The sequence below is a fragment of the Molossus molossus genome, unplaced genomic scaffold, assembly GCF_014108415.1.
Source record: "Molossus molossus isolate mMolMol1 unplaced genomic scaffold, mMolMol1.p scaffold_m16_p_5, whole genome shotgun sequence".
Classification (NCBI taxonomy): domain Eukaryota; kingdom Metazoa; phylum Chordata; class Mammalia; order Chiroptera; family Molossidae; genus Molossus; species Molossus molossus.
The window spans coordinates 32,827,248-32,843,963 of record NW_023425388.1 but is presented as its reverse complement, the minus strand read 5'-3'; the positions used below and the strand labels follow the sequence as shown (position 1 = coordinate 32,843,963).

At 31.0% G+C, this 16,716-nt stretch overlaps 1 protein-coding gene across 1 annotated transcript in view; it reads left to right on the top strand.

Moving 5' to 3' along the window:
• The first annotated feature begins 1,466 nt into the window (after nucleotides 1-1,466).
• Nucleotides 1,467-16,716, top strand: part of SI (sucrase-isomaltase) — a 93,350-nt gene continuing 78,100 nt past the window's right edge. The window contains exons 1-8 of the mRNA XM_036243112.1: nucleotides 1,467-1,584; nucleotides 2,878-3,011; nucleotides 8,499-8,616; nucleotides 8,903-9,012; nucleotides 10,363-10,514; nucleotides 11,623-11,794; nucleotides 13,401-13,500; nucleotides 14,448-14,560. Coding sequence (XP_036099005.1) covers nucleotides 1,467-1,584; nucleotides 2,878-3,011; nucleotides 8,499-8,616; nucleotides 8,903-9,012; nucleotides 10,363-10,514; nucleotides 11,623-11,794; nucleotides 13,401-13,500; nucleotides 14,448-14,560 — 1,017 coding nt within the window. The remainder of the gene's footprint in view (nucleotides 1,585-2,877; nucleotides 3,012-8,498; nucleotides 8,617-8,902; nucleotides 9,013-10,362; nucleotides 10,515-11,622; nucleotides 11,795-13,400; nucleotides 13,501-14,447; nucleotides 14,561-16,716) is intronic.

The following is a 16,716-nucleotide window of genomic DNA, read 5'->3' as shown; positions in this document are numbered from 1 at the left end:
ACCTTTAGGTTGTCTGAAGGTTACCAATGTAATAAAAAACTTATATATGTATTAATTACAAATGTTTAAACATTTATTTATAAGTGCTATCATAAAAATTGAGATTGTACTTAACTGCATGTCAGGCTCAGAACTACTTTCATGATTCTTGCTGTAACAATATACCAGTCTTATAGAAGACATTAACATATGCATAAATAATTGTAATAGATTTGCTGTAGGCCATGGTAAAATGGAAAACACATACATTCACTCTGACTCTGAGAGTAGGAAGAGACTCAGAGAGGAACTGGCATTTGAACTGATCATAAATTGGAACTAACCTAGGAAAGCAGATATGAAAGGATTGAAGAAAGATTGAATAGTGTGGAGAAGGAAGACATTATCCAAAGAAAATGTTGCAGTTGTGGCTATAAGATGAGGGCATAATGCTGAACATATTTTGGAGTAAGACTCAATGGGACTTGTAGAATGATTGGCCATGATAGAAAGATATGGAAGAGGGAAAAGAAGTTTTTAGGTTGGGACAACTTGGTATATAAACTGACAGAGGTACAGGAGGAGGGACTAATGTGAGAGGCCTGCTTCAAAACATGTGATTTTTAAACTAGTGAATTAAGGTTTATGTAAAAGCCATAGAACACAGAAAAGGCATGAAAACTTGAAGAATAGAAAAAATGAGAGATGTATGGTCAAAATTAAATCAAACAACTAAGCTTTAAGATAATTATGAGAGAAGAGCGCCTCCCAATCTATATTTAGATACCCTCTGCATGCTAACTCAAATGCATAATGTTATCTTAAAATAAATATATATTTTTGGTATAATATATTTAATTTACTATTTAAGGAAGGAACTTGAAGATGGTATAGTTTGAATCTTTTTTTAAAACAACTCCCAAATATATACTGCATATATATAATATTTATATTTTATTTTCCATATTTATACTTATATTTTCTCACATATATTTATTTATAATCATTTCACAATATGGTTATAAGAAAACTGTTAGATTCTGAGAGACAATAGTTATAGTAGGAAGACCTAGATATTGTTTACTTTGAAGATCTTAAGTACAATGTGAATAACAGTGTTTCCATCATAGAATGTATCCTTGTGAGAATTATAGAACATAGTGCAATGTGATGCTTCTTGAACTTGGAAAATGTTCTAAAATGAGAATGCAAGGGACACCTGCTTGGAGACCTTTTAAAAAATATTTTTATCCTAGTGTACTACTATAATGTGCATCCTGAATTCACTCCTTTTACTTAAAATTGAATGTGTTGTTTACTTTTTCCAATGTGTATTATTTTAGATTATACATTTATGGAACTGTTTCCAGCTCTGCTTGTGCTGTGCTTAGTTTAAAAAATGTATATAATTTTATGATTATGATGGTGGCTTTTTGTAGCTATGTAGTTTACATTTACAAATAAATATTTTTTTTTCTGTTTTTCAGATGGCAAGGAAAAAATTTAGTGGGTTAGAAATCACTCTGATTGTCCTCTTTGTTATAGTTACTATAATAGCTATTGCCCTAGTTGCTGTTTTGGCAACCAAGACATCTGCTGTTGAAGGTAAGTAGTGTTAAAAATAATTGCACAGTATAGTGCAGTTAAGGTAAAGTTTACTCCATAATAGTTATGGATTTGGAAAAGTAATTTATATGAGATGAAAATTGTAAAGAAAGATCTTGGGTAAGTTACATCATTACTCAAACTTTTTCTGTCCATTATATTCCATTTATTTCAGTGAAGAGCCATCGTAATTAAGAAATCTATGTGCTCTCACATTGATTGCCTTTCCCACATTGGGTTGCTTGACGAATAGCAAAGAGGCAAAGGGATCAAGGTATTAATGAAGGTGGAATAATTGTTTACAGTTTCTAGTGAGGCTCTTCCAATTAGTGGGGAGAGTTGAGTTTATCTTCTGGCTTTCAGATACTTGCAGAGTGGGGTGGAAAATGTGGGGGAGTCCCCTGTTTTAGGCTATCTTTCTCTTTCTTTCTCTTTCTCTCTCTCTCTCTCTCTCTCTCTCTCTCTCTCTCTCGCTCTCTCTGTTTTTTAAGGAAAGAGAGGCTGTATTAAAAAAAAAAGGCAAGGGAAACAAGGCTTGAAGTGTTTATCTTCTTTGTGAACTATTCAATTCTAATTTAGAGTGGATGCATTACTAATCTACTTTCTCTTTTCATCATTCTATCTTGATCAAATCAAAACTGAAAAGGATGTTAAATTATCTTCAAAGTAACTGTAGTTAGCATGTTCTACTGGTGATAGTCTTTTGCTTTATTTTATAATAAACCAAATGCTCACTACATTGTGAAGCAATCAATTTTATCCAACTCATCTTTAAAGGCTAGAAATTTCTTCATTATTATATAGAGCTGAGATTTATTTTTCTTTGTTATTCCCTGGTTTCTCTTTTAATTACTTCAGAGCATCTTCTTTTTCCCCCTTTTCTTTTTCCTTCCTTAATTCTTGTCCTTTCTCTACATTCTTTTCCCATCCATGCTTTTTTATCTTTCTTCATCTATACAACACACATTATACATGTGGTGGGAATGTAAATGTTATTTCCTTTTAAATCTCCTTCAAGACCTTCTGTGAATATATTTGTTTTTCTAAAGAAACAGCCAACAGGACTCCACATAGTCAATTTTTAAATTTTAAATTTTAAATTTTTAAATTTTGGATCTTTTTCCTTTGAGGACTAGGATCTGAATTTTAGGGGTTCTATTTTGATGCCAAGCTTATTTTTATTTTTATTACATATACATTCATGTATTCTTTCAATGTGAAGCATCCACTCTTTTAAAAATGTGAAAAAATTTAAGTTAATACCACATTTTTATTGACATTTTTCTTTCGCAGAAGGTAGTGGCTCTACTTCAAGTCCAACGACCACGCGTTCAACCGTGGCCCCTGGTACAGGACAATGTCCAAGTGAGCAAAATGATCCTGTCAATGCCAGAATAAACTGCCTTCCAGAACAATTTCCAACAAAGGTCTGCAACAGACTTTTATATTTTTTTATGTATAGATATGTCAGAATAATCATATTAAGATAATTACTCAACATTGAATCCATTCCATGGTTTTAAAGATGTACCCGTCAACTAGACTTCATTCATTTTTTATTATACTTCTGTATAAACAGATGAGAGATAATAAAAATAATTGAGCTTGCTTTTTGTATCTCATTTCAATTCAATTTAAAAAGTTAACATTTCATGCTTAACAAGCTATTTATTTTTATTAAGTTCTTTTTGTTACAGATGTTTCTCCTTTTTCCTCGCAGACACCGTCCTCCCTATCCTATCCCGACACCCCCAAGCATTGTTGTCTATGTCCATTGGTTACACACACATGTACCTAAGTTCTTTGGTTTATCTCATCCCTACCTCCCCACCCCTCTTCTTTAATGTTTGTCAGTCTGAACCATACTCTTTTCTGTGTTTCTGGGTCTGTTTTGTTAATCAACTTTTTTTTGTTGTTGTTCATTATATTTCACAAATAAGTGAGATCATGTGGTATTTGTCTTTTTCTGGTTGGCTTATTTTACTTAGCGTAATACTCTCCAGGTCCCTCCATGTCATCTTAAAGGATATGAGATCTTTCTTTCTTACAGCTGCATAATGTTCCATTGTGTATACGTACCACAGCTTTTTTATCCACTCATCTATTGATGGACACTTGGGCTGTTTCCAGATCTTAGCTATTGTAAATAGTGCTGCTATGAACATAGGGCTACATACATTCTTTCTGATTGGTGTTTCAGACTTCTTAGATATATTCCTAGAAGTGGGATCACTGGGTCAAATGGCAGTTCAATTTTTAATTTTTTGAGGTAACACCATATTTTTTTCCATAGTGGCTGCAGCAGTCTGCATTCCCACCAGCAGTGTACTAGAGTCCCCTTTTCTCTACACTCTCATCAGCACTTGTTTGATGATTTGTTAATGGCGGCCATTCTGGCAGGTGTGAGGTGATACCTCATAGTCATTTTAATTTGCATCTCTCTGATGATTAGTGATGTTGACCATTTTTTCATAGGTCTCTTGGCCATTTGTATGTCCTGTTTGAAGAGGTGTCTATTTATGTCCTCTGCCCATTTTTTAATTGGGTTCTTTGTCTTTCTTTTGTTGAGTTGTATGCGTACTCTATATATTTTGGAAATTAACACCTTATCTACTGTATTGTTGGCAATTATGCTCTCTCATATAGTGGGCTCCCTTTCCATTTTGATGGTTGTTTATTTTGCTGTGCAGAAGCTTTTTAGTTTGCTGTAGTCCCATGTGTTCATTTTCTCCTTTGTTTCTGTTGCCTTAGGTGATGTATCAGTGAAAATTCTGCTGTGTATAATGTCCAAAATTTTGTTGCCTACATTTTCTTCTAGAATTTTTATGGATTCATTAGTCACATTTAAGTCTTTTATTAATTTTGAGTTTATTGTTGTGTATGGTGTAAGTTGATGGTCTAGTTTTATTTTTTTGCATGTAGCTGTCCAATTTTCTCAACACTATTTATTAAAGAGGCTGTCTTTACTCCATTGTATGCTCTTGCCACTTTTGTCAAATATTAATTGATCATAATGTCTTGGGTCTAATTCTGGATTCTCTGTTCTGTTCTATTGATCTATATGCTTCTTCTTGTGCTAGTACCAGGCTGTTTTGATTACAATGGCTTTGTAGTATAACCTGATATCTGGTATTGTGATTCCTCCTACTTTGTTCTTCTTTTTCAAGATTGCTGTAGCTATTTGGGGTCTTTTTTGGTTCCATATGAACTTTTGAAGCATTTGTTTTAGTTCTGGGAAATATGTCATGGCTGTTTTAATGGGGATTGCATTGAATCTATAAATTGCTTTGGTAGTATGGACATTTTAATGTCAATTCTTCCAATCCATGAATAAGGTATATGCTTCTACTTTTTTATATCTTCCTCTATTTTTTAATGTCCTGTAATTTTCTGCTTTAGAAACTATTTTAACTTTATAATTCTTCTTAAAATTCTATTCTCTCTAATCAAGTTTTTATTAAAAATAACATTTGACAATATAAAACATTTGAGAGAGAATAGTTACTTCAAATTAGAGTATTTGTAATGATGGCATTAAGAAATGTCAGTGGAAAAATAGTAACATTGATTTTTTGGAATATTATTAATTTTTATTATTTTGGAATTTGGAAGAAGAAGTTGAAATGTAGATAATTAAGGGTAACTGAATAGATTCACATCATCTTAAGTTACTCTTTAATCTTCATAACCTGAATGGGAATAACGGTCCATGAGTATGTGTGTGTCTTTGTATATTCATTTTTTGCAATATGTATATTTTAATGTATTGTATTTATATAATGTAAATATTATATATTAATTATTGTAACATAGTATATATAATTGTATAATATATTAAATTATATTATAAATTTGCCTTTTATAGCATATACCTATTATTTAATATGCCTAATATATTATATAGCTCTATAATATGCATAAATATAATCTGTAATACTCAGAACATATATCTATAATATGCATGCCTGAATCTTACATAATTTTCTGATTAATTTTCCATGAAAACTTGAAAATATATGAGAGTTTTTTGTTAGGGCAACATTAGGAATAGTGGGTTTGGTTGCTTAATAATTGATAAAAGAGATAAATAACTGTGTTTACTGTGACATGCTGAGAAAAATTGGACAGATGTTCTCTTAAGCTAATATTCTCCTTAGGAAATGATTAAATTTAATATACAATTAGGCTAGGAAAAATATGGGTTACTAGAATTTTGAAGAGAAACATTTAAAAGCCAATGGTTTAAAGTTTGTTGCCTACTATTTAGTCTTTAATATCAGGCTGTTTGGCTGCTAAAAAGAGTTTTCAATGTGAAACTGTGATTATCTTATGAATTTAACAAATTTTAGCTAATATATTTTATATATTGTCATTTAAAAAGAAAAGGTGAACTTATAATGATATTTTAAGAAACAGTTATAACTTTACCCAGAGTGTATTTATTAGTCAACTCAAGCTTCTGTAGTAAAATACCATTGACTAAAGGCTTAAACGATAGACCCTTATTTTCTCTCAATTCTGGAAGCTAGAAGTCAAGGTGCCATCATGGTTGGTTTCTGGTGAGACTTTTCCTGGTTTTTAGATATCTGCATTCTTTTGTCTTCACATTGATCTTTCTTCTGTGAAGGGAGAGTGGGGGAGAAGGAGAGGAAGGAGAGAGAGAGAGAGAGAGAGAGAGAGAGAGAGAGAGAATCTTCTTCTTTTTCTTTTTTTTTTTTAAATGAGGTCACTAGTCCTATCAGACAAGCTTCTCTTAACATCAATTAACATTACCTCATTTAACATCAATTACCCCCTTAAAGACCTTATTCTCCAAATACAGTCACATTAAAGGTTAGGGCTTCCTACATATAAAGTATAGTGGAACACAATTCAGTTCATAATACAGAGTCCACCCACTATATAGTATTACATATAATTCTATATTTGTACTTACATACACATAAAAGTATGAACATAAATTTATTTTGTTTTTACCTACTAAACTTTATGCTTACAAATTAGGCATTGTGAATACATAATATTTTAATTTTTTGCTTTTTAAAATAGAGCAGAAAGAAAAGTGAAGTTAGATTAAGAATTAAAAGTAATAGGAGAAAATACCCAAAATCCTGAAAAATAGGCACAACGATAAACATAAATAACAAGTATCAAAATATATACAAATACCCCAAATTATTAATATTTTAAGAGCATGAGGATATACATTTTAAATTAATATTTTGTTGTATATATGTAGTGTGTTGAATTATGTTCTACAAAAATTTACGTCTAGGTGGAACTTCAAATGTGACCTTATTTGGAAATAGGTCTTTGAATATGTATTTAGCTAAATGAGGTCAAGCTGGATTAGGGTAGGACCTAAATCCAGTGACTGGCGTTCTTATATGAGGAGGGATGGCACACAGAGAACCATAGGGAAGAAGGTAATGTGAAGATGGAAGAAGAGAATGCAGACACATATCTTCAAACCAAAGAATGCTATTGCCAAGAGCCACCAGAAGCTAGGAACAGACATGGGAGAATTATTCCCAATAGCCTCCGAGGGAACCTGGTTCTGCTAATACCTTGCACTAGGACTTCTAAACTCTAGAAATGTGAAAGAATACATGTCTTTTTTCATGGGTGTCACAAATGCTGTAAGAAACTCATATAGTACGTTTCAAGGAACATATACTTCATGTCACTACATTTTACTAAATAGTTTTTATTTTACTTTAGCAAGATATGATGATAACTTTCTCATTTATTGTCTCTCATTTTTAAAACTTTACACCTTTCCAAATCAGTATAGGTGTGTCTAATTCTACCTCTCATTTTGTACCAACCTTTAAAAATATTTTATGAAGACTACTGAAACTGATGATTTTTATACAATTGTTTCTTAGCATTTCTGGGAGTATTTCTTCTATAAGTTAGATAATTAGAGTTAAAATTTTCTGATCAAAAGTCACACATACTTTAGAGTCTGATAGGCAGTTGCCTTCAAAAATGGTCAGGTTTAATTGTATTCTCATTTGCAATGTACATGTGTGTATGTGTGTATCTGTGGGTATGTACACATGTGTATCTGATACCACTTTAATTTGGTGTTAAATGAAATAGGAGAGAAGGTTGCATGTATAATGTCAGCTACTTAAAGAAGTTTTAACTTTCTTTCAATACAGACAGCAAATAAAATAAAAATCATACGTGTTCAAATTATGAAAGTGTATCACACTATTAAATTTAAATGATAAATAGATTTTAATTATATCAATGTTAACACATAACATCACCGTATGGCTCAACTTTTTATAAAACCATATATAATTTTGTTCTACCCCACACAATATTTCCATATTGATCATAAAACTGCTGAAAATACAGTATTTTGCTTTATTCATTGACTATAACGGCAGCAACTAGTTGCAACACCTGCACATAAACTAGTTTAAACAGCTTAAGTAAATACTGAACTGACAGCTGGAAATAAGTACTTTACACGTATTATGTAGACTTGAATTCAGGGACATAGCTTCATCTTTGTGGCCTCACTTGCACCTTGATACATTAGTATACAATAAATGTTTTAGTTCTTCTGCATTGATTGAGTAACTACAGAATAGATTGTAATTACTTAGAGGGCAGAAACCTTTAAAATACTGCAGTTTACAATCATGTGCACTAGCATGTAAATTTAACACAACTCAGAGCATCAGTCTCTGATATGTTGTAATTAATTCAGTTACTAAAATATTTGTTTCTTTCAAGTGAAACAAAGAATAAGTGATATTTTAACCTATAAATAAGCTTGTTTTTTTAAAATGTGTATTTAAACATTATTTTGAGTGAATGGATGTTTAAAAAAATAGAGACTGACACAAATGATAACAACACTAATCTTATCATTCCTTTTATAAATGTTTTTTCAGGCCACTTGTGAATTGCGAGGGTGCTGCTGGAGGCCATGGAATAATTCGGTTATACCTTGGTGTTTCTTTGCAAATAACCATGGCTATACTGCTGAGGAAATTAAAACAACAAATTCTGGTGAGAATTGTTCTGTCATGGTGATCTGACATAATATTTTTAAAGTGGAATAAAAAATATATTTTAAAATTTTCTTTGGAAAAATCTTAAATAGAATCAGATGGATTCAAGAATGTTCAAATTGATTATATTAAGGATTTATTTTTTCATGATTATATCGTCTATATTGGAAAAGAGATCAATATTTGCCATAAAGTCAATGACATAAAAATAAGAAAAGCATTTAATAATTATTAATATTTATAAATAAAGGTGTGACTGATGCCAACTTCCTTGTTTCTTTAAGGACTTGAAACCAAATTAAACAGGATTTCTTCACCTACATTATTTGGAAATGACATTAGCAGTCTTGTCCTCACAACTGAAAGTCAGACACCCAGTCGTTTCCGGTTCAAGGTTTGGTTTTTGAGATTACTAAAAAAATAATAATAATCATAATATGTTATGAGCATACCTTTCATCCTACCAAGACATTTGTGCCCTCAAGAAATATTTATTCCATGGCAAAGGACTAATTGGACTACTCAACTTCTCTGAGTTTATTTTATTTTTTTTTATGTTTTATTGATTTTTTTTTATAGAGAAAGGAAGGGAGAGGGAGAGAGAGATAGAAACATCAATGATGGGTTGCCTCACAACCTACCAGAGATGGAGCCCACAACCCAGGTATATGACCTGACCAAAAATCAAACCAGCGACCTCTTGGTCCATGGCTTAACACTCAACCACTGAGCCACATCAGCAGCACTGAATTTGTTTTCTTAAATGTAACATAAATAGTTCCTCATGAAGTTATTTATACATAATTTAATAATGCAGTCAATGTAAAATATTTGATACAGTATCTTAAGAATAAAAGTTAGTAAACTTCAGTAATTATTGTTATTTCAACTGCAGACTGTAACTAAGGATTTATTTAAAATTTAATTTCGAAAAGGGGTTAATTGTGCTCTATAGTTTTGCTCTTATACTCACTAGTTCTTTTTTTATTGCTATCACTTGTATTCGTGATTTTAAAGAAACTAACTTTTGTGGGTATTTTTTAGCATATAGTTTACTAGTATATGGTCTTTTGGATTTGGAAGTGAAAACACCACCATAATCTTTTGTATGTTACCTTTTTTAGTAAAAATTTCCCAAGAATTAAGACATTTTTGCCTGGTTGGTGTGGCTCAGTGGTTGAGCATCGACCAAGAGGTTGCAGGTTTGATTCCTGGTCAAGGCACATGCCCAGGTTGTGGGCCAAATCCCCACTGGAACACATGCAGGAGGTGGCCAGTCTATGTTCTCTCTCATTGAAGTTTCTCTCTCTCTCTCTAAAAATCAATAAAGGAGAAAAAGAGAAATTTTTAAAACCAAATTCGAAGTCCTTATGGGATGTCTAAGGGATGATCAATGAAAAGCAACAAGGATAATTAAATTCACAAAATTCTACTACTTAAAAAAAAAATCAATGTTTTGTTATACTATCATTAATTTTTCACATCAATCAATACAAATTTTTATTTTATATACAGTACTTTTGCAACAAACTCTATTTCTACCTTAACAATTTGTACAATTAATTTTGTGCATAGTTGTTTAACAGTGTTAAAATTAAGTTTATAACTAAGTTAATAGCTCATCTATACAATTATTAAATTTATTAATTTCTATTTGGAACTTGCATTTAATACTTAATTCAGAATTGGAAAATTAAATAACAGTTTTGAATCAAGTAATGCTGATTTGTTTAAATCTTTGTAGATCACTGATCCAAATAATAGAAGATATGAAGTTCCTCATCAGTTTGTAAAAGAATTTACTGGCACTACAGCTACTAATGCATTGTATGATATACAAGTTACAGAAAACCCGTTTAGCATCAAAGTTCTTAGAAAAAGCAATAAAAAAGTTTTGTAAGTAATTATCTAATTTTGCATTTATATTAGTTTAAATAACGTTTCAATTTATTTTAGAACTGGGAAAATTTGAATTTTAAGTCATTTTCAGAAAGAATAGCTTTCCTTCCAAAAGAGGATGGTGCACATCTTTATAAAGTTATAATGACAGAGGGGTTTTATTTTCTGTGGATGAAAGGTGCAAAAAATGGGCCAACCAAAGTTGCAGGTGAAGAGCATCAGTGATACAGTGTCAGCTTTGCCAATATTTTCACATACCTAGAATCCCTATTATGTCCTTCCCTATTACTTATCATATTCTGTTGCCAATTTGTAGGCAAATAGTTACTACTGAGAGAGAGGCTAGTTTTCATAGTAATGTTAAAAGTCTTATTTATAGATATTAAATTAAATATAGCACTGAAGGTCTTCATTATAAAACTAATGTGAGGAATATATGAAAAGGAATTTAGTAATTTTTGAGATAAATTCTCTTGCATCTCCAAGAAAGGTTAATTAAGCAGTCAAGATCAAATCTCTGCAATTACCTTTCTTAAATAGATTTTAATAATGTGCATTTACTTTTATGTTAAATCACAGAATTATTAAATGTTATTTCACATGTCTCATAGTATATATTTGATATGTGAAAAACATACAACCTTTTACCTTTTTCAAAAAATGATTTTGAACTTAATTTTAGTATGTATGTTAGAGGTGGGAAGTCAGTAGAGTACTGTATTTTAAAACCCTGTTTCTAGAATAAGGCGGAACTGGGTTTGACATCTGTCTCTGCTCTCTACCAGTCTGTCACTTTAGAAAATGAATTAATTTTCTGAATTTCTGTCATTTGTGAAATGGGATTGATAAAGGTAGTTGTGCTTTAGGATTGTGATGAAGATTAAAGGAGAGAAGGCGTGTGAAGGAATATATCGCTGATAATGAAGCAAATTATGTTGATGGAATTAAGTTCTGGTTATGGTATAGTTCATGTGTTCTTAAGAAGTGATCACAGCTAACAAGTGGCATATTTAAAATGAAATATTCTGGAAAATATCATAGACCCATATCTAGTAGAATATTTTTTATATTTCTAGATAATTTCTTTCTTTCTTTGATGGTACAGGTTTGACACCAGCATTGGTCCCTTGGTATATTCTGACCAGTATTTACAGATCTCAACTAGACTTCCCAGTGAATATTTTTATGGTTTTGGGGAACACATTCATAAGAGATTTCGTCACGATTTGTATTGGAAAACATGGCCAATTTTTACGCGGGATCAACTTCCTGGTGATGTAAGGAACTACCTTTCTTGTTATTAATAAAATCATTATATTAGAGCAGATAGTATTTTTAGCCTATTTGAAACCCTCCTGTGTTACCCAGTCCAGAACTTGTTTACTGAAAAGGTAAAGATTGCTAGCAAAGTCCTAAATTATGTCAATAAGTGACCAAGAGATTTTATGTGTGTTCAAATAAATATTTCCAGTTTACGAATGTTTTCTTTTGATATTTATATTTTATCATTTCCTTTTCAGTCACTCATGTACTTAAACCTGTTTATGAATAGTCATTGCATTAGAATAATTCCAAACTCTTAGCATGTTATACATGGGTTTGTATGATATAGTGACTGCCTATCTATTAGACAACATATTGGGCATCTATGGCTACTTCTTTCTCTTCCAAAACGTGGTAATCTTCTATAAGTTCACATATTTATACCAGGAGTTGGTTCTCTTTGTAAATACTAAAACTTGAAGTTATTTATCATGTATACAATGTCATTGAGAGCTCATTGAAAGTTTCACTTTATAGAATGTCACTCAAACTTATGCAGAATTCATATTTACTTTCTAAACCTTTATTCTTATTTTAGTTATGACAATCATCACAGTGTATTATTTGAGTATATATTTGTGTCTATACATTCACAATATGAGATTCTTCAAGATAGAGACAATATCATTAAATTTTTTTTTATTAATTCATGATAGCTTTGAGTCAAATTTTAGCCACTTTTTAAATGCCATTGCTAACTATTTTATTCCCAAAAGTGAATAAGTAAATTTGTTTTTAACAAATCTCACTTGGTACAGAATGACTAATAAATTCTACCAATCTTTGTTTACAGTATGACTATTTGTAGTAAACAGTAGACTGACCATGTCATAGCTATTTTAAATACATTCTTTCCTTTGAACCTCCATATCCAGTCAAAAAGCTTTATTTTTTTACTTTATAAGTGTATTTCCCATTTGCCTCCTCCATTTCTTCTACTCATCAGCTCTCAAAAAATGTGCTGCAAAAGTTCTATGAGAGTGGGCTTGAGAATTCTCTGCAGTGCCTTGGGTCAACATGGACATAATGGATAAACGTGTCAATACCCTATAATGAATAGCTTTATTCATCTAATAATGTACTTAAACCTGTTTATGAATAGTCATTGCATTAGAATAATTCAAAATTCTTGGCATGTTATATGGGTTTGTATGACATAGTGTCTGCCTATCTATTAGACAACATATTGGACATCTATGGCTACTGCTTTCTCTTCCATAACATATTGTGATCGTCTATAAGTTCACATATTTATACCAGGAGTTGGTTCTCTTTGTAAAAACTCATTTAATCATATAAAACTAAAAGAAAGTTAAATAATCTATTACTAGTGTAATGTATATATTAGGTTATATAGTTTATATCTTGATGAATTAATTAAAATCAGTTTGATATTTTTGTGCTACAGTTTCATATGGTACATATACTGTAATAGAAAAAATTAGCATATGAGGTGTAAAATACAGAAACAAACTGAAATTCATAAAAACTATTTTAAATATATAATTTTTTGTGTTAAATTTATTTAAACTTTTTAATTTTCAAATTTTTGTCTTACAGAATAATAATAATTTATATGGCCATCAAACATTCTTTATGTGCATTGAAGATACTTCTGGAAAGTCATTTGGTGTTTTCTTAATGAACAGCAATGCAATGGGTAAGAGTAATTTATCTGAACATATATTTAAATGAGACTTAACTTGAAATATTTTAACTATTCTTTTTATTCCAACAATATATATTATATAGCAGAGTAACTCTCTTGTTTGTGATTTAGTATGTGAGATTATGAGTAGGTTTTGTATTTAGGAAGACAATAAAATTTTGTATGTCAGTACTCTATTTTGGGGAAAGTATGTTACATTGTGATATTCAGAAACTTTCTTTTCCCTTCAGAACAACATTGAAACACATTCATGAAAATGAATATTCCTGTTTCCACAGCCTCATTTGCTAAGATAAGTTAGCATGCCACTACATATAAAAAACAGAGAGGTCTATATGGAGAGATAAAGAAGAAATAATACTTTTTGGTTTATCATAATTCAAATAATGTAAAATTATTTGTATTTCATGTTGTGAGTGAATACTTATATTTAAGTGGTAAATTGGTGATAATAAAAAGCCATAAAAAGTAATAGTATTTCACTAAGAACAGTAAATATTATATGGTTATTCAGGCAATTATTGTTTTACATATAGAAAAACAAAATTTTACATTTTCTTAGAAACCAGTATGTGACAATATGATTTTTCAGAGAATTTTCAATTAAAATAACTAATTGAAATGCAATTTAAGAAAAAGTGTCTTTGTTGTAAAAGAACTGGTTCTCTATCTCTTGCTATGTGATTTCTCGGGGAGCTTTTGCCAGCATCTTCACAAGGAAACAGTTGGGATATCCTAACGTAAACCTCATTCACGGTGGCATTCTCCCTTCCTCCTGTAGTCTCCCCATTTTTCAATATCTTATTTCCTCATAATTATTTAAAAACAGCTTAAAATTATGTGGTTAATACAAAGTACTTTAAGTAGATACTATAATTATTTTATCACTATTTAACCTTTTACTATTTACATACGCTGTCTCAATTTTTGTTTTTTAGAGATTTTCATCCAGCCTACTCCTATCATAACCTACAGAATTACTGGTGGCATTCTGGACTTCTACATCTTTCTCGGTGATACCCCAGAACAAGTAGTTCAACAGTATCAGGAGGTGTGTTTCAGGTCTATACTATAAAATTCTTTATACCGTATATATATATATGGACCTTGGGGAGGTGAGAGGTCAGGCAGGCCTTGAGCCTGATTTTGAAAGTTTCTTCCATATAATTGTTCTCCTGGTTCAGATAGATTTCCTGGTGTTATCATGGAAAAATAAATCACTTTTTACTGGTATAAGATTTAAGGACCATGCTTATTTTTAAAATTTTGTTTTACTGAGCCCTGTCCAAATAGTTCATTGGTTAGAGTGTCATCCTGACAAGTCAAGGTTGTGAGTTTGATTGGAGAGAAAAAGAAGAAATAATTTTTTCCAATAAATGCATCAACAAGTGAAACAACAAATCAATGATTCTCTTTTTCTGCCCCCCTGACCCTTCCAATCTCTCTCTAAAATTAATAAAATAAAATAAAAATTTTCTTTATTATATTTTGACATATAATTTTCATTTCCTAAGATATCTCAAAGAAGAAGTACTTGCTGTCAAAAAGTATCATTTATATCATTAATTAGGATCAAAAACCTAAAATGAGAGTAGCTAGGATAATACACAATTGAATTATTTACAGTGTCTAACGATTCCCAAATTGCTGTTTATAAAAGTGAATTTCAGCCTGGCCAGTGTGGCTCAGTGGACTGAGGGTTGTCCCCTGGACTGATAGGTCTTGGTGGGATTCTCGGTCAGGGCATATGCACAGGTTGCAGGCTCGATCCCCAGTAGACGATGTGCAGGAGGCAGCCAATGGATGTTTCTCTCTCACATCGATGTTTCTATTTCTCTCTCCTTTCCTCTCTCTCTAAAAAATGCAATAAAAATATATATGTGTGTGTGTATGAATAAAGTGAATTTCAGAAAAAAAAGACAAAATTACAGTGTCTGTTATATGAAATCATAATTATAATGCTAGGCTGGCCTATATACAGACTTTGTGTTTGGTTGGCACACTATCAAAATAGGGGACAGAACGTTGTTTAAAAGAATTTGAAATTTTATTTTTGAAATATTGATTGGAATAGTTGTCTATTACACATTGAGTGAAGCAGTAGGTGATATTGCCTCCTGCTTGGCACATGAATGCAGCACACATAGCAGTGCGCTTGCTTGCATCACTTCATGGGTAGAGTTCTAAAGTCTTGATTGTAAGCGCGATCATAAATAACTGGTATAAAATATAACTCTATTAATCACTGCTTCATTTAAATGAGGCTCAAATTATGTGGAGAGTAGACAAAAGAAATTTTTTTCTTGTTTGAAGGAAAACTAACTGTCCTCTTTGTACAAGCTAACGGATTACTGGGCTCAATAGGTTGAATTTAAAACATAATTCATTTGAACATTTAGATAGTTTTATTTTTTTAATGAAAATGTATACATGTAACATAAAATGAATGAATGTATAAATAACATAATATATAATAAATGCTGATACACTTTTTATGAAATACGTTATGTCACATATATAATACACACACACACACAAAGAAACTTCATTCACATGTCCAAAATGTAAAAGAAATTTTGTGGTACATTAAGATATTTATATATTTATGAGTAGAGTTTAAAATACTGAGTTCTTGAGAGTTCTATTTGATAAATTATTTAAAAAATATATTTAATTTTTGAATAGACTATAATAAGCCAATATTAATGTTTAAAAATTAATTACCTAGTAGTATTTAGACATATATACATAATGGAGAAATCATGGAATATCTATCTATATCTATATCTATATCATCTATATCTATATCTATATCATCTATATATGTATCTATATCTATCTATATCTATATCTATATCTATATCTATATCTATATCTATATCATCTATATCTATATCTATATCTATATATCTATCTATATCTATATACACACACACACAACCTAAACCAAAAATATTCATCATTTCAAATAACAATATTTCTAAGAGTCAGTTTTTATTGAAGAAATTTAATGTCGATTACACCCATATTTCCACCTGAAAATTCATGTCCTCTGTTGTGATGAGACACTGATAGTCTTGCGGGCACACACTGAGCCCACTTGGGCCATCCAGGCAGTGGAAGAGGAGGCTCTATTTGGCCTCTGGAGGTGAAGAATCCAAGGCCTACATGTGAATGAAATTTGTACCTTATGAAGTAACTTAGTGG